The 18,712-nt window shown below is 52.3% G+C and overlaps 6 protein-coding genes across 6 annotated transcripts; 4 read left to right on the forward strand and 2 right to left on the reverse strand.

Moving 5' to 3' along the window:
- Window positions 1–145: 145 nt before the first annotated feature.
- CC1G_14708 (hypothetical protein) lies at window positions 146–6,023 on the reverse strand (the record flags this gene model as incomplete). The annotated part of the gene is made up of 4 exons (XM_002911233.1): window positions 4,373–6,023; window positions 2,125–4,019; window positions 1,850–2,005; window positions 146–1,788 (listed from the first exon to the last, which is right to left on the reverse strand). Exons 1-4 carry the CDS (start codon window positions 5,851–5,853, stop codon window positions 146–148), a joined length of 5,175 nt encoding a protein of 1,724 aa, XP_002911279.1. The 5' UTR covers window positions 5,854–6,023.
- A 303-nt stretch (window positions 6,024–6,326) lies between these two features.
- CC1G_10630 (hypothetical protein) lies at window positions 6,327–8,331 on the forward strand (the record flags this gene model as incomplete). The annotated part of the gene is made up of 2 exons (XM_001839013.1): window positions 6,327–7,238; window positions 7,285–8,331. The coding sequence occupies 2 exons, from the start codon at window positions 6,327–6,329 to the stop codon at window positions 8,329–8,331; spliced, it is 1,959 nt and encodes a 652-aa protein (XP_001839065.1).
- Window positions 8,332–8,879: 548 nt separating this feature from the next.
- Window positions 8,880–10,544, forward strand: CC1G_10631 (hypothetical protein; the record flags this gene model as incomplete). The annotated part of the gene is made up of 4 exons (XM_001839014.2): window positions 8,880–8,904; window positions 9,270–9,351; window positions 9,600–10,464; window positions 10,527–10,544. 4 exons carry the CDS (start codon window positions 8,880–8,882, stop codon window positions 10,542–10,544), a joined length of 990 nt encoding a protein of 329 aa, XP_001839066.2.
- A 1,495-nt stretch (window positions 10,545–12,039) lies between these two features.
- Window positions 12,040–13,833, forward strand: CC1G_10632 (FAD binding domain-containing protein; the record flags this gene model as incomplete). The annotated part of the gene is made up of 8 exons (XM_001839015.1): window positions 12,040–12,429; window positions 12,489–12,502; window positions 12,567–12,636; window positions 12,689–12,959; window positions 13,020–13,103; window positions 13,156–13,211; window positions 13,268–13,646; window positions 13,697–13,833. 8 exons carry the CDS (start codon window positions 12,040–12,042, stop codon window positions 13,831–13,833), a joined length of 1,401 nt encoding a protein of 466 aa, XP_001839067.1.
- A 273-nt stretch (window positions 13,834–14,106) lies between these two features.
- Window positions 14,107–15,901, forward strand: CC1G_10633 (6-hydroxy-D-nicotine oxidase; the record flags this gene model as incomplete). The annotated part of the gene is made up of 6 exons (XM_001839016.1): window positions 14,107–14,502; window positions 14,554–14,567; window positions 14,625–14,694; window positions 14,746–15,016; window positions 15,215–15,270; window positions 15,326–15,901. 6 exons carry the CDS (start codon window positions 14,107–14,109, stop codon window positions 15,899–15,901), a joined length of 1,383 nt encoding a protein of 460 aa, XP_001839068.1.
- A 135-nt stretch (window positions 15,902–16,036) lies between these two features.
- CC1G_10634 (hypothetical protein) lies at window positions 16,037–18,257 on the reverse strand (the record flags this gene model as incomplete). The annotated part of the gene is made up of 4 exons (XM_001839017.1): window positions 16,037–17,168; window positions 17,222–17,454; window positions 17,525–17,636; window positions 17,713–18,257. The coding sequence occupies 4 exons, from the start codon at window positions 18,255–18,257 to the stop codon at window positions 16,037–16,039; spliced, it is 2,022 nt and encodes a 673-aa protein (XP_001839069.1).
- Between the last annotated feature and the right edge of the window lie 455 nt (window positions 18,258–18,712).

An 18,712-nucleotide genomic window follows, 5' to 3' on the forward strand; every position in this document is an offset into this window, starting at 1 on the left:
TTATTATAACGGTTCTGGTGTGTTTTTATAATGGATTCTGTTGGTTACATCCGGCCGTTTTTAAAAGGAATCCATTGGATACATCCTCCCTATTTTAATAATTAAGACACCATCCCCTGTAAATGTAACAATACGCAATGAATGGTCAGCGAGAGTCTTCATCCCAATCAATGTCAACTATAACTTGCTTCAGCCGATCCACGTCCTGCTTCCACAGACTCCTGCATTTTTTGAGTCTCAGCTTCCGAATCTCCCCTCCCAGTTCATACCGCAACATCAAGAAGTCCAGAAGAGCATCCGTAGGGATGTCTATGGATCTCATATGCCCTTCCTCCAACGCCCACGAATAGCCGAACTTGACACCCTCGAGCGAGAGGTATTCCAGAGATCGGAAATAACTAATCTCTGAATGGCTGACGTCGAAATTGACTACTTTAAGGAATGATTCAAAGGCTGCCGCCCCAGAAATGGATAAAGATTTCAGAGATGGTAGCTCTCCGATGCGTAGCATCGTTTCGTCCCTCCTGTCGTGATCGCAACGGACAGAGTCCACCGTGGTGAACAACGGGGTTTGCAGAAGGAGATTAAGGATTTCGCCATTGCGGGGGAGTCGCCACACTATCGAAGGTGTTGGAGGATTGTTGGCGCCATTGCAATTCGAATCGCCGAAGTCGATAGCACCCTGCCATGCCTGGATCGCCACGGAGGAGAACGAGCGTTCGATGAAAATGGCCCGCAGAGAACGAGGGGACGCTGCATGGTCGTCGGGATGGACAGAATCTGAGAGCCAAGCAGAGGTGATGGCAGGATGGAAGGCCGGAACAGCCTCCAGCATTTGGGCGCCGAAACGTGAACGCTCAAATGAGAATGCCAGTGCCGCTGAGCTTGGAAGTCGCAAACACTGAAGCAGCCCCACACATCCGTCCAAGGTTCTTCCACCCAATCGCAGTATTTCGAGCCGGCGAAGATGAATTGGTCTGTGCCCCGAAAATGTGTCGAGAGCCGGCAAGGGTATGACGAGTTCGAGGCGGCGAAGTTCAGGGATAGACGCCAATGCAGAAAGGATTTCGGTGGGACTTGGGAGGGGAATACTTTCTTCCGTGAATTCGCTGGATTCTATGATGAGGGTGGTCAAGCTTCTGAATAGCGACGAATCCCATGGTAAGCGCGATTCCGCGAGGTTCAGGTAGCGAAGGTTGGGTGCACCGCCCTCTAAGAAGTGCGGTGGAAGCATCGTAGGGCGGGAAATGTTGGTGAGAGTAAGCGACTCGAGAATGGGCGCGGAGGTGGAACACAAGACCCGTGTCAGCGAAAGCGACTCATCTTCGTCCGCCATTTCGAAATACTCTCCGAGGTGAAGGCTCTTGAGCCGGCTAGTGTTGGCTAGAGTGGACTTGACCATGTCGTAAATGGGGGATTCGAAAACCCGCCAAAAGGCCGATATGCGTATTGATAAAGGCGCTTGCTTCGACCTCTCGAGAAAGGCCGCGGGCCAACGGCACGGGTAGAAGGCAATATTGCTCCAGAGTTGGGCGCAACCCAGGGCAATTGACCTCCATTCCCGACAAACATGAGTCACCCGTATCCATATCAGGGAGAGACGGTATTCTTGACGATTTTGTTCAGTTTTGGTTCCGGTGACAGAGTCGCGGTAACAGAGGAAGATTCTGCACAATAACTCTGGTGGTAGGCGGGCAATTGGTGAAAGCCTGTTTCGTCTTGATTGAAGGCCGAGGATCTGGGACTTTAGTTGTTGAATTTGGGCGTCGATGTCGGCGCGCTCTGCGTCTGCAGTCCCAAGCGTGTTTTGAAGTGACATTGTCGCGAAAGGCAAAGTACGAGAACTCACACCGTGACCGTGACTCGACTGAAATGAGCGTGGGAGGCATGAACATCCCGATCAAAGCAGGGTTGATCCGATCCGAGTGTTGGGCGAGAGTAAGTACGGGGAGCGCCAGGGAGCGCCCCTCAGCCTGAACTTGGAAGTTGGGCTCGACCACTCGGCCTACGTAAGTAACTGGAAGACTCTTGTTTATCGCAGAATGCATTAAATAATACATAACTACTTTTTTTATCAATTATCTTCATGTTCTTCGGAACCACTCCCCTCTGACTCTAGCTCACTTTCATCCCAATCCTCCTCGGAACCGTCGTCTTCAAACTCCTCCTCATCGTCGTCGGACTCTTCTGAAGTCCTTCGAGTATTGTCCTCTACGCACCTTGTCTCTTTATAACCATCCCACTCGACGCTTCCGACTACCTTCTTCAACCTGCCCACCTCCGCCTCGCCGAGGTTGTAACAATGGCCGAGCCTCAGCGTCCGAATCCCATAACCCGCCACGGAGCGAAAGATCAAGAAGTGGATGAAGCCCTCGAAGGAGACGGAACGTTGACCTTGGTTCTCAGGGAGAATGGAAGCAGGGTATTCATATGGCGCCGGGTTGAAGGTGACTCCATCGAGTGAGAGGTGTTCAAGGTTGGTGAAATAGTGGATGCACCACTTGGTTGTGCTGGAATCGTTGCCTGCGATCACTCCAGTTGCATCTGTGGCCACGGAGACCCTCTCGATGGCCTCCTTGACCAACTCGACCATCTCAGCGTCCGGCTCTTGAATCCCACCCTCGGTTACGACGAAACGCATGAAAGGTGGAGCACTGAGTTGGGAGAGAACAAGCGACCTCAGTGTAATAGCTACGACCTCGGCCAGCTCTTCGAAATCCGATGGCTTCAAGTCGACGTCGAGCTCCAAACAGCGAAGGTCTTTGTAAAAAGAGGTCAAGAAATCGTCCTCATGAAGCAGGCCGACACAGAATTTTGCTCCATCATTTCCTTCGTCCTCAAACCCAATGGACCAGGGACATGGGGGTATGATAGTTTTCTCCCAGTCTTGTGGGCGGTTTTGGCGTGGGGTGGGGAGCATAGCGGCGAAGTCGATTTCTGTGGGCCATCCTCTGACGGTCTTGCGGGGCCAGCGATGGCTCATTCCCGGCGCCATCAGAATCTGGAGGGAGACGATGGGCTTCATCGCTGGGCTTTTCAAGCGGGGATTACAGCTGGTGACAGGGAACACCGAATGGAATTCAGAGATGGCCGCGTCGAATCCAGCAAACGCCTGCTCCTCTTGTCCAAGGAAAGCGTCGAGTTGCAGGTGGATCTGCGCGTCGCCAACTTTGAAATGCTCGAGAAGAGCTGCGCACTGGACAAGTGATTTGCACCTCAACGATATCTCCTCCAGGTGGAGAAGCGGGACAACAGTTTCCTCGCCCAGATCCCAAAGGTCTACTTCTTCGGGGAATGTGGTATATAGCTTGAGCTGTCGCAAGTTGGGCATCCTCGCAAACGCTTCCAAGAATTCTGACGCTTCGGGGAGGGGGAGGTATGGGTCTCGATCATAGGGACACTCCTCGATGCAGAGGCTCGTGAGGTTGGAATGAAGGATAGGGGACGTCCATCTCGGAGTGAACCCGGATAGATCGACGCGGCGCAAGTTGGGCGTGCCGCCCGACAAAAGCGTGTCTGGGATGCCGTCGAAGAAGACCGAGCCGTCGAGGACGAGCTCTTGGAGGAGGGGGGCGGACTTGTTTGCCAAGACGCGAAGGCTGGATTGCAGCATGCGTGGACCAGTGCCGAAAATGGTCAAGCTTGCGATGCGCTCGTGCTCGCCCAGGATTTTGAGAACGAGAGGTCGGAGATGGTCGCGCATTCCAAATGGGACGTAGATTGTCAGGGGCGTGCCCTTTGACCTCTCGAGGAAGGTTTTGATCTCCACTGCGGAGAGGTTGAAGACGATGGTCGACCAGAGCTGCGGGGTGCCGATGGCGACATGCCTCCAGCGGGCACAGAGTTGAAGGCATGCTGGGATCCAGACGGTAGGATCGAAGATCTCATCTCTATACGCTATGAGAATTTTGGAAAGGATTTCTGAAGGCATTCGAGAAACGGGGGGACTGGGATGCTCGAGTGAAGCTGTACGCAAAGAGACGGTGTGAGGTCCAGCGTAGGCGAGTTGTACAAACGGGCTTACGACTCATTTTCACGGTTCACGCTTTTTGGAGGGACGAAATGGAAAGGGCGAGAGAAAAAAAGACGCCTTTTATCTGTGCGCCTCGCGTCGCAAAACCATATCAGAGTGGTTCGAACTTGGTGTTGACATCTGTCACGCTTGGGTCGATTCTGTTACCTGCTTCTCTCTGCCTCTTTGGCTTCGAATCAGGAATGCTAACAGGGAGACTTCGGTTCGTGACACTGTCTAAGTAGAGACCTGTAAGAGGTACTCGCGAAAGATATTCAGAGAGAGATATTAGGTGAACGTTTCAGACTAAGCTACGTTTCAGACTAAGCACATTGTAACATACTCAGAAGAACCAATCACCTATCGTCCTCCCTCGACCTCTTAGTCCGGATACCATTAGTATCGACGGTGCGGTCTTGACTTTTCAGCCCTTCCAAATCTTCCCCTTGAGGGCGAAGCGTTGGGTCTGCAACACCTTTGCCCGTCACTTTCCGAGGCTTCATGAAATCGTCAAATGCCTGCTCCAGCGTCGCCTCGCCTTTGTTTTGCCAAGGGCGACGAAAAGGTGGATTGGCAGGGTCGAGAATTTTCATTTTCTGAAGGGACGGCAGGCAGGCAGGTTTAGGGAGAGCGTAGTCGAGGAGTTCCCACAGATACAGACATGGTAATGCGAGGCTCTTCAGGCGCGGCTGAGTTGCATCTAGCTGCGAGAGCGTGGAGTTGTCTATTCTGGTTGTACAAAGATGCTCGACGGACTTAAGGAGAGGGGTTGAAAGGAGATGGGTGAGGAGGTGGGCAAAGGGCGGGATGAACTCGAGGCGTAGTTCCCGACTGTCACTGTCAGGTTTCCAGGCCTCTTCCTCGTTAAAGACGACTTCGATCCCGCTCCGATCGAGGGCATCCAGGTCGTCCCTGGTGGTGAAGACTGCAAGATGAGTCGGACCTGTGTTTGCGGTACCGTCCTCGTCGTCAGCCGTACATGATTTGAGCGGAGTCTTCGCCCATGCACAGGAAAGGGATGCCGCAAGGTCATGGACGATGGTCTTCAAGTCTTCCAAGCCGGTGATTGCCTCCGAATGTGGTGGATTGAAGCTCAAATGGATAGTGGTGCACTGGGGTAAGGAGATGTGGTTGAAAAGGGCGGTGTGGTGAGAAAAGGAAGCATTGAAGGTGAAGCTCTCCAGGTGACGCAGTGCGACATGTTTCCCCCCAATCGCCCATGTTTGTGGAAGAGGCGCCGAAACGGTGAGCTGGCGAAGGCCAGGGTTACTTTCCAGAAGGTCTAGGAATTTGGAAAGGCTAGTTGAAAGGGCTGCCTGCGAGAGGGAAGCCGGACGGGGGAGCGGCGGGGTGACGAGTGTTAATGATGTCAGGTTTCTTAGGATGGGTGAGGTCCATGGTAGACTCCAGCCTTGAAGGCGGACGCGCCGTAACTTGGGTGTTCCTGCGGAGAGGAACGTATCGTTCAAGGCGATAGGGTCCGAACCAGGAAGGGTTCGGTCTCGCTCCAAGGCGAGAGTGTCAAGGACAGGTGCACTTAGAGCGGACAACGAAACCCGGGCGACATACCGACCACTGTCGAGTCCAGAGTCGCCGCAACTGATGTGGAGACTTTGCACACGATGCAATTCGGACAGTATTGTGCGTGAGACAGTTGGTGCTCTGCATTCTGGGGGAACGGTAATCGAGATCAGGGAATTGAAACTTCGCTCGAACGAAGCTTGTACCCATCCAGCAGAGGTGAATGCAATGCGTGACCACAATGGGGGCCAACTGACGGAAATAGCCCTCCATCGACGGCAAACATGAGTGATACAGGTCCAGGAGATAGTATCGGACATGTTGCGATATTCGAGGAAGATCTGAAGGAATATTTCATCAGGCAGCTGGTAGATGGAGGAGAGTTCGTTTCGCTTCTGCTTTAGTTTTTGTTCATGCTGACGAAGATCAGCTAGCCAAATATCGATTTGATTTTGGTCTGCATCTTCCAAAGGAGCGCCATAAATGACCTCTGCAAAAAGGGTCAGTGCCTCGTATTGGAACGAAAGAAACGAGCGTACTCAGGCTGGACTGTGACATGGCGAGCAGAGGTAGGGGCGTGGGAGAATTTGTGGACGCGATTTTGATTTGCCGCGTGTTTGGCGCGAGGAGGTGTACAAACAAAAGGGCGGGAATTATTGATTGGTGGTGTCGACAAGGCCTCGTTCCCGCCGCTCATTATCGTGCAGCGGACGGCCATTGTCCACGAGGCCCATCACTCTTTGCTGTTATAATCCGTCCCTTGCCTGCCCAGACAACCCACATTCAATCAATCATGGTCCTCTTTGGTCTCTTTTCCCGCAAACCAGCACAACCCGAGCCTGAGCCTGAGCCTGAGCAACAGCAGCCTCAGCAGGAAGAACATGCCGCAGGATCGGCTTCTTCCTCAGCGCAACCTTTTGTCTTTCCCCAACGCCAGCTTCACACTCCAGCGCCATCCCTCTCCTTCTCCACCCCGCCGGTCGTCCGCTCAGATAGCACTCCGGCCGATCCTCCGCCGCGCACACCCTCTCCTCTCCCCGACGCGAATGGCGCTCCCGCCGAAGATCCGGAGCCTCCAGTAACAGATCCCCGTGAACTCCATTCCCTCATCTCGTCAGTCCCACCACAGACGCTCCACGGATATTGCATCGACCTCCTCGATCCTGTCGCGTTCGATACCGCCATTGGCAAGCCCAAGGCTCCCAAACGGCGACGACGAAAATCTGCTCTCGTTCCTGCAGAGGATGCCAACGCTGCTGCAGCGTCGGAGCCTCCTTTGAAACCCCACCCTCTCCTGACACCCGAAGTCCTCAAATCACTCACCGCGTTCTTCAAGACCCTCGTTCCGCCGCCTCAACTCCATTGCGTCCGATGCCATAAAGCCTATTTCGAACTCGAAAACACCGACTACAGTTGTCGCGTGCCTCACGATGACGCGAGTACCGTCGTTGAACGCGTGGGCACCAAGCTCGTTCAAAGTTCAGATGAAGAGGATGAGGATGAGGAGGGAAGCGGGGATGATGACGAGTATGTCGATAGTGGAAGTGACGCCGAAGAAGGGAAGAAGCGCCGAAGGCCACGCAAGTCGATCGTCCCCACGAAGAGCAGCGTCTACGAAACTTTTTGGGGTTGCTGCGGACAGACTGTAGAAGGCGATGGCGACCAAGGTCCCCCAGATGGCTGGTGCTACGAAGGTCGACATACGGTAAGCTGAACCCATTCCAATTGTTCCTTTTCTAACCGCCTTGCAGACTGACTACAAACGAGCACGCTTCCGTGCCGACTCGACTCCTCAAGACGACAAGCTGGTCTCCTGCCACAGACTCAAGTGCTTCCGACCTCCCGTATCCCAGGGCTCAACCGTAGCATCCTCGGTCAGGTCAGCACCAGCCGCCAGAAAACGTAAACGAAACGTCAAGAGCGTCGATTACCGCGAACCCGACGACGACGAAGACATGGAAGGTCCAGACGAGGAAAAACCAGGCGATGACGACGACGATGCCAAATCGACCGCTAGTGTCAAACGAAGGAGAAAAGACTCGTCCGGTGCGGTCATCTCTTCCAAAGGAAAGGGAAAGGGTCCCGGAAGGCCTCGAAAGCGGACGATAAAGAGCAAGGAAGAGGTGGATGACGAAGCAGACCAGGACGCTATGGACGTCGATCAACCGCCAGTCGCGACCTCGATCTCGGCTATTGGTTCGATCCCTCGTTCACCGCCAGCATCTCCGCGCCGAAAACCCGTGTCCAGTGCGAGTACTGCGTCGACTTCAGTTTCTGCTCCTCCTGGGCCCCTGAAAAAGAAAGCTGCGATGAAACCAAAGCCCAAGGCATTGCCTAGCCCCAAAGCAGGAGGGAACACGAAGCCCGCTACACCCTCACCTTTAGGTGTCCGCCAGGATACAGCCGACTTGGAAGATGAAGACGACGACGCCGAAACTTCAACTCAACGCCGATCCCGATCCCAAGTCTTTGTCGAAGTGCCCACTCGAAGCGCGTCCAAGTCGCCCGTTCGAGGATCTACCTCCGCAACTCCCAACTCCAAATCCACATTTCGTATGAAGTCAAAGTCGTCACCCGCGAATGACACGAGGATGGCGGCGGTTGAGACGGTGTTGAGTAAGAGTGTGGCGGTTGTGAAAGCCAAGGGGAGTGTGGCGAGTTTGAGGGACAAGTTTGAGAAGGGGAATGCGACGGATCGAGAGGAGGGGTCGAATGTGCATGTGAAGGCGAAGCAGAAGAGGAAGCAGTTGCAGGAGGTTGTGGCGAGTAGTGTTCCGAATGAAGTTGAGATGCAGTGATGGGTGGTTGGAAATCGGGTGGTGGATGATGATCTAGTGAAACGACGTGGTGGCGGTGGTGGGTGAATCTCGATGAATGACTCTTGAATGAATGAACTACGAATGCTTGGATCGATTTTATGTTCTGTGTACTCAAAACTCCTTATACGTTCCTTGCCGTGTTTCTTGCATCTCTTTTTCTGTGTCTGGCAAACTTGTGAACGTCTGTCTTTACTTGTTTAATGCTTACTTTCTGTCTTTACTACCTAGTTTCTATATCATGGACTTACTGTCCTTACAAAGTACTTGTATATCTTTGACTTACTGTGTACATACATACGTTTCTTGTGACTCGGTCTTGACGATGTCTCAATTGTCTATCTCTCTCTTATTTTCTCTCTCGTGTATCTCACTCATCCTTTGTCCATCATCATAATCTCAACGACATCTTGGAAACACAACTACTCAATACTTAGCAATGTCATTTAGTCAAGTGTATGCATCTTTTACTGTTCTTGTAAATGTGGCGAGCTCTTCCTTTTTGTGCGGAGGCTTCAGGAAGGTTTCAGATGGCCGATGTAGCTGCAAGAGCGGGTGAGGGATTTCGAGGTGAATGTTGGAACTTTGTCTAATTGTTCATGTTTGTTTCTGAAACCGTTGGCTTCATTCCCCGCTGGCAGTAAGCGCCGGTCGGAGGTATCCCTTTCGTTTTTCCCCTCGCCCCGGTTGGAGGCTACCCCAGCGTCGTTCGCCCATTCTGCAATAAAACGCCGCTCTGCTTAGATCCGAGTGGTATGCCGCAAGTCATTGAGCACTCGAGCTTTTCCTGGATACTTGGAAAGCCACTGGGCCTCCGAGCTGTTCAGATCACTTTGGCGAGGCCGACCAAGATCCCACTTGGACACCTCTCCACGCTAACGCCTGTCTTACTCATACACCGCCTATCCAGCCCCGGACAGACACACCTCCCCGCCCTACCCACATCGTCCTCCGCCGTCGCCCCGCCGAGGGGCCAGAAAGCGAGGCTGATAGAGACTTGGGGTGTGTCAGATGATGATTTAGATTACTTTTCCTAATTTTGAAATTCATGTGCCTTCTCCGAGACTCCGCCAAAACTGAGTGCACACTCAAGGATCGAACTCGCGTACGATCACTTCATCACGCTGCCTCGCGCTTTGCGTCCGCCCTTCAACCCGAACGACCACCTTACCTGCCGAAAGCAGTCGTCTCACAGCGATTTCAGGTAAATCTACAGCCTTTAGCTACCTTGTAAAGCTAACACTGTCTAGTGTGATCATGCTGGCCTTGGAGGAACGGAACGAAGCGTGCAAAAACATTGAAGTAGTCTTACAGATCGATCGAACCAACATTGCCCTCATTTCGCAGCTTCCAGCAGAAATCATTTGCGAGATATTTCAGTGCCTTAAGGCAACGCTTGAAGCCTATGGATCTCTCACGGCGTGGACGACGGTCACCCACGTCTGTCGCCAGTGGCGCGAAATCGCCCTGGACTGTCCAGCGCTTTGGGCAACGCTAACCGATGCCATTCCCCCACGCTGGCTGGAGGCTATGCTTATCAGGTCCAAAACTGCCCCGCTGTCCATTACATTCAACCACAACCCCGTGACAAAACCAACGCCCGCGGTATCGGTGCTCGCAGAAGCATTGTGCGAGACGGACCGCCTGCGAGAGGTTTCAGTCTCTGGAGGAGGACTTTCCAAGCTTCTTTTGCCGTTGAAGAATCCAACTCCGCTCCTGGAGAGTGTACTCATCCGAGTTACTCCACCGTCTAGGATACCGCAAGAGACTAGCCCACTGCCCGAAGGATTCATCCAGCGGGTTTCTCCTCGACTTACACATGTGGATTTGTACGGTTGGAGCCCGTCCTTCGACTCCCCTGTGTTTTCCAGCCTAACTCGACTTCGGATTGATGTCGGGCCGGATATCAACTACTACTTCAACACCACCCCGAAAGGTCTCGTCCCAGAAGGCGACATCTTCCGGGCAATCTCCAGAATGCCTGGACTGGTGGAGTTGTCATTGGCACTACCTTCCCCCGTCATCAAACAATCACCTTCCAGGGCACGAATCGAGCCCATTCGACTGGCCCACCTTAAAGCTTTGTCGATCAAGACTACCTGCGAGAGCTGCGCGGTACTGCTAGCTCATCTCATGCTCCCCGCTTCACTGAACCTCGAAGTTCAGTGTTTCGACAGCAACGAGGAATCGATTAACATGCTTTGTAAAGCACTCTGTTCCTCCTGGTTCTCTACTCCGCTCGAATCGACGAAATGCCCACCCATGGATTTTCCCATCCGATGTCTGAATATCGATAAGGCCGACCTGCATTCCTTTGGCGTCACCGGCTGGACCTCGAAACACGGCGACCCGTTCCTCTCGTTAGAAATGATGGTTTACTCTGCGATACGGGGTCCCAGTACCACATTGTCGCTATCTGATATCCAAATGCTTGTGTCCGGGCTTCCGCTGAATCAACTGCGCTACATGAAAGCCGCCGGCATTATGGGTTGCGATGCAGAGCATTACAAGTGCTCCTGTCTCGACCATTCCCGGAACTGAGGACGCTTTACCTCGACAATGATAGCACACTAGCATGGCTACACCTTCTTCAAGACCGCGAGAGCGATTCCGATGCCTCTCAAGCACCTTTCCCTTCCCTTGCGTATCTTCCTTTGACGAACGCGTGGTTTCAAACATTGCCCTTTCTTCAAACAACCATTCCCCCCAAGCTATTTACTCAGCTGCTCGAGCGCAGAGCGACGGGTGGTAATCCACTCAAAGAACTCCGACTCGAATGTTGTTATGATATTCCGAAATTGGAGATGAAGAGGTGGAAGGAAATCGTTGGCAGGGTTATCGTGGTGTCACCATTCTATCGGCGCAGCGATAGCAATAAAGTACCTGACGACGTGGAGACCGAGGCGACTAAGGTCGACGAGGGCGACATGGAAGAGGGCGGTTGGTCTCTGTACATCGACTCCGAGTGTGAGTGACTCGTGAGTTGGCACTGGCAAATGGTACGTGATTCTCTGCATTGGACATTGTCCTTTTCTGATTCAACTTCGTGGGGTCAAGTCAAGACGTACTTTACAGTGTTCCCTTCTTGGATTCATGAGATACCCCAGTCCTCTTTCCTGTTTCCGTTACCTAAATCACGCTTCCGAGGTTCATCAGCGACATTATCTCGAACTCGAGCAAACTGGTAGTATAATTAGAACGCGTATGTAATTCTGTCACTGCACTAATTCAATGTGTTGTTCACCATCGTCCATCAGTTCATACTGCTCCAGTGCTCATCAGTTGTCGATACAAATTTCACGAGCAGATTTCTCCATTCAAAAATTGGAAATGGTATGCTTTTTGCACCCTCTCTTACCTTCAATACACCCCCGTCGGGCCATGATTACTCATTCAGTTCCATTTTGAGCTGTGGAACTTGAGATGAACCTTTTGTTCGTTGGTCGTTGCATGGACCTCGAAAGCCATTTCCCCATTTCCTTATCTACTCTGATGGGTGGAACACTTTCAGGTTTAAATTTACCGCTATCGATCACGAACGCTGACACCTTGAAACGCGATTTTCGATGATGCATTTATGACATACCCCATCCCGCCTCCCTAAAAGCGTTGAGACCCGTTCTCCCCAAGCTACATTTAAGCGAATGTCTTAGGGGATGGTGCGACCATTCCATTCCATCCCTACCCGTTATGACTTCTCTTGAAGTGTTTGCGCAAATGATAAAGGGTGACATTGTCACCCCGGCCGACCCCTCTTATCCCGCTTCCCTTGTCCGCTGGGCGAAGAATGCGGAGTGCAAGGCCAGGGTTGTCGTCAAGGACGCGGAAGACGTAGCCAGGTCGATTGCTTATGCCAAAGAGCATAATCTCCTTTTTGCCATCCACGGAGGTGGTCATAACGCCTCTGGTGCCTCGTCTGCGGAAGATGGCCTTGTCGTCGATTTGTCCCGTTACTTTGCTGGCGTGCGCGTCGATTCTGAGAAGCGCCTCGCGTACATCGGCGGAGGTGCTATTTGGAAAACAGTGGATGAAGCTGCCATTGAATATGGCTTGGCCACTGTTGGTGGAACTGTTCACAACGTATGTTTCCCTGGCTCTCGTTCAATCAGTATGCACAACTGAGTGATGACGTGACATAGACTGGTGTTGGAGGGTGCGTATACCCCGCCTCATCGTCATATGACAGCCCCGGCTGACTATACCTCTCTTCTTTCTAGGCTAACCCTTGGTGGAGGGTATGGTTATCTCAGCGGAAGGCATGGCTTGACGATCGACAACTTTGAGCAGGTAAGATATCTAAAGTCCAGGACAGTGACGCAAGCTAAAAATAGCGATGTAGGCCACCCTAGTTCTCGCGGACGGATCAGTTGTTACTGCTAGCGAGACCGAGAACTCAGACCTCTTCTGGGGAATACGAGGCGGAGGCTCCAACTTTGGCGTTGTCACAGAGTTTGTTCTCAGACTCCATCCCCAGCGGAAGACCGTGTTTGCGGGGATATCCATTTTCAACATGAATCAGGTAGAGCAGCTCGTGAAGGTTACTCTTGAATGGGCGAGAACAGTCCACGAAGATGAGGTTATTTTCCATCTAGCTGGCACTGACGACGTTGGTGAGCTCGAGCTGTCGTCACTATCCGACTCGGAACCAATGCTCAATGCTCAACTTGCAGGGAACCCCATGCTTCCTGTTCTTTTCTTCTACAATGGGAACGAGCAAGAGGGAAGAGAGAGGTTCAAAGACTTCTTCGCAATTGGTGAGTTCTCTATCTGCACGCATTGTCCCTTCTCCTGAGTACTATTCCACAGGCCCTGTCGTTGATGGGACGAAGGAGATACCCTACGAGAAATTGAACGCAATCCTGGTGAGTAGCCACTGCTACAGAGATGTATTCTGGGGCTTACCTCACTAACATTTCAGACCCCTATGGTTCCCCACGGCAAAGGCCGCTATCTCAGAGCTATCGGGCACAAAGAACCCGATCTGACTAGCACACTCTTGTTCCTCCAGAAGGCCTCCGAGATTACGAAGCAGGGTACATTCAAGCTTCTGGCATTGCACGAGTATCGCTCCAATGCGAAAATTAACTCCGTTCCGATGGAGGGTACGGCGTTTCGCCGAACCCCCGCTCAAAGCATATTCTTCTTTGCGACTTGGGACAAGCCGACAGGGGATCAAACCGAGCTCAGCAAAAAAGCGAGACAGCTCATCGACGAAGCTATAAACGAGTGTTTCCTCTCGAAGACCCTCAAAATGGGTATGTCTGAAGAGTACGATGTGGCAGGATATGCGAACGTAGGTGAGTGGCTGACCGAGCGTCTAGATCGGCGCTAATTCGTTGAATTGCAGAGATGATACACGAGCGTAATGACGTGGCAAGAGTTCGTGCCAGCTTTGGAGAGAACTTTCCGAGGCTTCAAGAGGTCAAGAAGAAGTACGATCCGGAGGCCTTCTTCAACCGATGGTGCCCTATCCCTCTTCCATGAGTCCGGTCAAGCTATTCTCGCTCCATGCAGAGGTTAATAGTCCATGGGAAAAATAAATGTCGTGTTCTAGATGCTCTCGCTTTGAGATTACTGAATACAGGTTCCGACTACTGAATCCAGTTAGTCTCTGCCTGTCAAGTACCAGATGCATAGTGAAGGGTTACTAATTCCGCCACTGTCATAAGGCGGGTCTGCTGCCTCCGTACAGTCTATGTATAAGAGAATGGTATTAGAGTCGATCGTCCTTCACTATCCCTCGCCTGAGGCACCATCATGACATCCTTCGAGACCTTCGTTCAACTCATCAAAGGCGATATCATTACCCCTTCTCACAGCGAGTACTCGGCATCAATCGCTCGCTGGGCGAAGAACGCTGAGCGCAAGGCGAGGTTGGTTATATACGTCAAAGACGCGGAAGACATAGCAACTTGCATCGCCTACGCCAGAGAGCACAAGCTCTTATTTGCGATTCGTGGAGGAGGGCACAGTCCCTCAGGCTGTTCTTCTGCAGAGGACGGAATGGTCGTCGATCTATCGCGGTATCTTGCAGGAGTGCGCGTCGACCCAGAGAGAAGGCTCGCGTACGTCGGCGGAGGGGCCATCTGGAAGACAGTTGACGAAGCTGCCATCGAATACGGTCTGGCCACCGTTGGTGGAACGGATAATACAGTATGTCAATCATCTGTCGGTCAGTGCCACTGGGCTAACTATCCTCAACAGACTGGAGTTGGAGGGTTGGTAACACTCGTTTTATCTCCTCGGATATCTTCACTCAATTATTACCATGTCAGGCTCACTCTTGGTGGAGGCTATGGATATCTTAGCGGACGGCACGGTTTAACCATCGACAATTTGGAGCAGGTACACATCAGTTCATGAAAACCAGTTTCCTGCTCATCAGTATTATGGCAGGTTACACTAGTACTAGCAGATGGATCCGTCTCTGTCGGGAATGAGGTGGAGAACCCTGACCTCTTCTGGGCCATCCGAGGAGGAGGTTCCAACTTTGGGGTGGCAACCGAACTCGTTCTTCGGTTGCATCCTCAGAGACGGACCGTCTTTGCGGGATTAGCTACCTTCCCTGGCCATAGGCTAGGACAGTTAATTGGGACAACGAAACGATGGTTGAAGACAATCCACGAGGATGAGGTCGTTTTCCAAATGTGGAGGACTGACAAGACCGGTGAGCCTCCTCCGAGTCGGGTGATGGCAAAGTCGCATTTTAACTATGAAATTGCAAGGGGCTCATTTACTCCCTATGCTATTCTTTTATAATGGAAGTGAGGAGGCAGGACGAGAGAGGTTCAAAGAATTTTTTGAACTGGGTAGAGCGCGCTATTCGCTCCTTCATGTCTCTCCGCCAACACTGACGTTTTACCAGGTCCCATCGTAGACAAAGCGAAAGAAATCCCTTACGAGGAACTGAACGCGATCATAGTAAGTAGACATCCCTGCTTAGTGTTAATCGGTCTCTGAAGGCTAAGTGAACCAGCCTTCAATGGTTCCCCATGGAAAAGGTCGCTATCTTCGAGCCATTGGACACAAGGAACCCGACCTGGCCAGCACAGCCCATCTCTTCGCTAAGATCCTTCAAGTTACGAAGTCATCAGAAATCCATATCATGCCTTTGCATGAATACCGCTCAACTGCAAAGATCAATTCCGTGCCCATGGATTGTATGGCATTCCGGAGGACACGCACTAACAGCATCCTCTTCATAACAACATGGGACCAGCTGATCGAGGACCAAGCCGAGTTGACGAACAAGGCCAGGCAATTGATCACTGAAGTAGTCGATGAGTGCTACATACCCAAGAAACTCGAAACTAGGTCGCCGGGGGAAGTGGATCCCGTCGGGTACTCAAATGCAGGTGAGAGTAAGAGAGCCGTCCCGTATCGACTGAACGCTGAAGAGTACTTTCCTCGGTCAGAAATGGTTCACGAGAACGGGAATATAGAGCGGGCCCGCGCTGTATTTGGATCCAATTTGCCCAGGCTTCAAGAATTGAAGAAACGGTACGACCCCGAGGCGTTCTTCAATCGTTGGTGCCCTATACCGCTTCCCTAGGCGAGCACACACTGCGCCTTCGACAGATATATACATTGGCCTCGACCCGGAGAACAGATACAAGACAGCACATGCCTGCTCGATAGATCGCACGGATACACTATATACAGTTCCAAATTTAGGTTCTGCCTTCGTTCAGTCTTGCACAGTCCAAAAGCTGGGGAAAATCCCACCAAGGTCATCTAGGTACCAAATATTAGCAGCCGACTTCTTCTTTCCTTTCTTCTTCTTCGCCGGGGGTGGCTCGTCGGATTTCTCCTTAGGTTTCCTGACGATCTGAACCCAAGTCCCCGCGATAGCCATGCCCTTTGCGTTTTGTAGCTTTTCAAAAATAGAGGGCTCGACGAAGATGGTGATGTCGTCGTTTCCCGGGTCATGTTTCTTGACTTCTCCAGGTGCGAGTTTAGGAGCTTCCTCGGAGGCATCTCGAGCCGTGAACGGCGGTTCGACTACCGGTCCATTAGAGGTATCGAGAATGGTGGGAGATGAATAGACTGGCATCTCGCCACCATCCCAGTTAAGCCACGGAGTGAGAACGACCTTGGGGTAAGCTCTCTCCAGCGTAGCCTCGATGTCCGCAGCATCAGGAACCGCCCCATCAACGGGTTCGGCGGGTGGAGGAAGATTGGCTGGGATGGGCAACAGGTTCTTGATCCTCCGAAGAGATCGCTCGACGATGCCAGTAGTATGAGTCTGACCGATGGCATCAGGTAGCACGACCTTGGGGCTCGAGTCTTCCTCCACCGTCATCCAAGAGTTCAGTGCACCATCCTCACCTCCTGTTTCACCCCATCCACCGCCGGATTCAGGCGCTCCCCATCCACCGCTACCCCATCCGCCGGAAGCCTCGTTTCCTGAAGTTTCGTCGGTGGCGCCCCACGGACTTGGAACCCAGCCTTCAGAGGTGGTGTCCAAAAGCTGCGGCGCTTCCGGTGCACCATCCTGCTGCTCTCCCTCTGGAGCACCTTCGACCACTTCGGTTATCTTACTCGGCTCCTCAAGGCTCGCCAGAAACTCTGCATCGTGCTCGACGGACCTGTAGCCCTCTGCTTTCCTTCCCCACACTGCTTGACACGCCTTTCCAAAAGGCTCTGGACTGAGATCAGCGCCAAGATCGAACGCCAGAGGCAATTCGATGAAAGCCTGGTTGGCTACATCCAACGCCAAACGGAAGCCAGTCTCGGATTCGGGGAAGACACGAGACCGGATGAGGAATTGGAGGAAGAACTGCATGAGGCGAGGCATTTGGGTGAGGTTGATCGCAGACCTTCCAGGCTTGGGTCAACCATCCGTTGTCCAAAGTACGATTGGGCAACTTACCAGATGATGCCCTTTGCTCGCGCATACGACGAGAGGAAGATCTTGGTCGATTCCACTGGGTCCTTAATGAACGCTACTGTCTTCTTGTCCTTGCCTACCACAAGATTGTTATCCCCATCCCCATCCTCCCCATCCTCGTCCGAGAAATCACTGTCATGGTCAAGTTCCCGAAAGACCTTGGGTTTCTTCTTCTTGCCGACTGGAATGCTCACAATTCCCAAGTAACTCTCAAACTACCATACACATCGTCAGATCGCTATTCTCTTTTCCCAAGGGAACAGTCTGAACACAACATTGACGCACCTTCGACCAAATATACGCGGGATCAGTTTGTTGTCCAATACCAGCCGGCCAAGGTCGTCCACTCTTAAAGTCTGAAGCGGCAGCGAGCAACTTTTGCACCCTCGATTCCTTCCTACAACCCCCCACAAGAACCAACCACAAAATCAGCAACCGCCACAAGCCCAATAATGCCCTTAAAGAAAACTCACGAATTAAGATTCTTCACCCTCCTCCCTTCCTCTGACACCTCCCAATGCTCCCACCAAGGCAACCCTCCACGTCCCCCCAACCGCTCCTTATCCCTCGCAGCCTCCTCCCTCCTCCTCTTCCTCTTCGTATTCGTCTTGCACCTATCCGTATCATGCACCTTGGGCAAGGCGACCGTGGGCACACCCAGCGTATCCACCTCCAACTCCTCCGGATCGTCAGCTCGCGGCTCGACGCAGATACCTCGCTCCTTAAACTCTTTGAACGGGATCAGTTTGGCTTTCACCTCGGCTGAGATGATAAAGTCCCGCGGGAAGGTTAATCGGTGGCCATCAGATGAGGATTTGGCCTTTGCGTTTGGGTTTGGGTTCGCGTTGGGTTTAACCTGTTTACTTGATGTCACTTGGACAGAGAACGGCTTATGAGTGGAATCGGGTGGGCCATCCGGCGATGTTTGCTGTGCGCTAGCAGTAGTAGCGGCGACGGCTGGCTGAGGCTGAACATCAGCCATGACAATGTCTTCGTTCGACGGCGATGTCGTTGTCATGGTTGAGATTCAGAAAGGATGAAGAAGAAGAGGAGAGAAGGGTCCGCAGCCCCTTTATGCGACGTGACGCGTTCAAGCTCAGCCCGGATATCGCCGCGCGATCGTGGGCGCCTAAATTCAATTGGCTTTGGCTTTGAGCTTCTATCGATCGCAGTTGCGCAGCTGAGGGGCTTCGAATGACGCGTCCCATTGCTCATCTCGAAACTTCTAGCGTGGCATGAGAGAACGGAAGATGGGGTATCACTTGTTCGTCGAGAATATGTTGTTTTTGGGCTAGTGGCTAGAAAGAGTTGAAAATAAATCACGTAAAAGAAATTGAAAAAAGAAAGGATGAAAATGGACAAGAGACGGTGGGTTTTCATGTCGCAGTCTGAGCCTGTCGCATACATACGAAAGAGCTGGATACACATAAAGTTCATCACTGAAAGAAAAAACCATAGAAAGTGTTGAAGAAA

This window comes from Coprinopsis cinerea (assembly GCF_000182895.1).
Source record: "Coprinopsis cinerea okayama7#130 chromosome 5 map unlocalized cont3.5, whole genome shotgun sequence".
NCBI lineage: Eukaryota > Fungi > Basidiomycota > Agaricomycetes > Agaricales > Psathyrellaceae > Coprinopsis > Coprinopsis cinerea.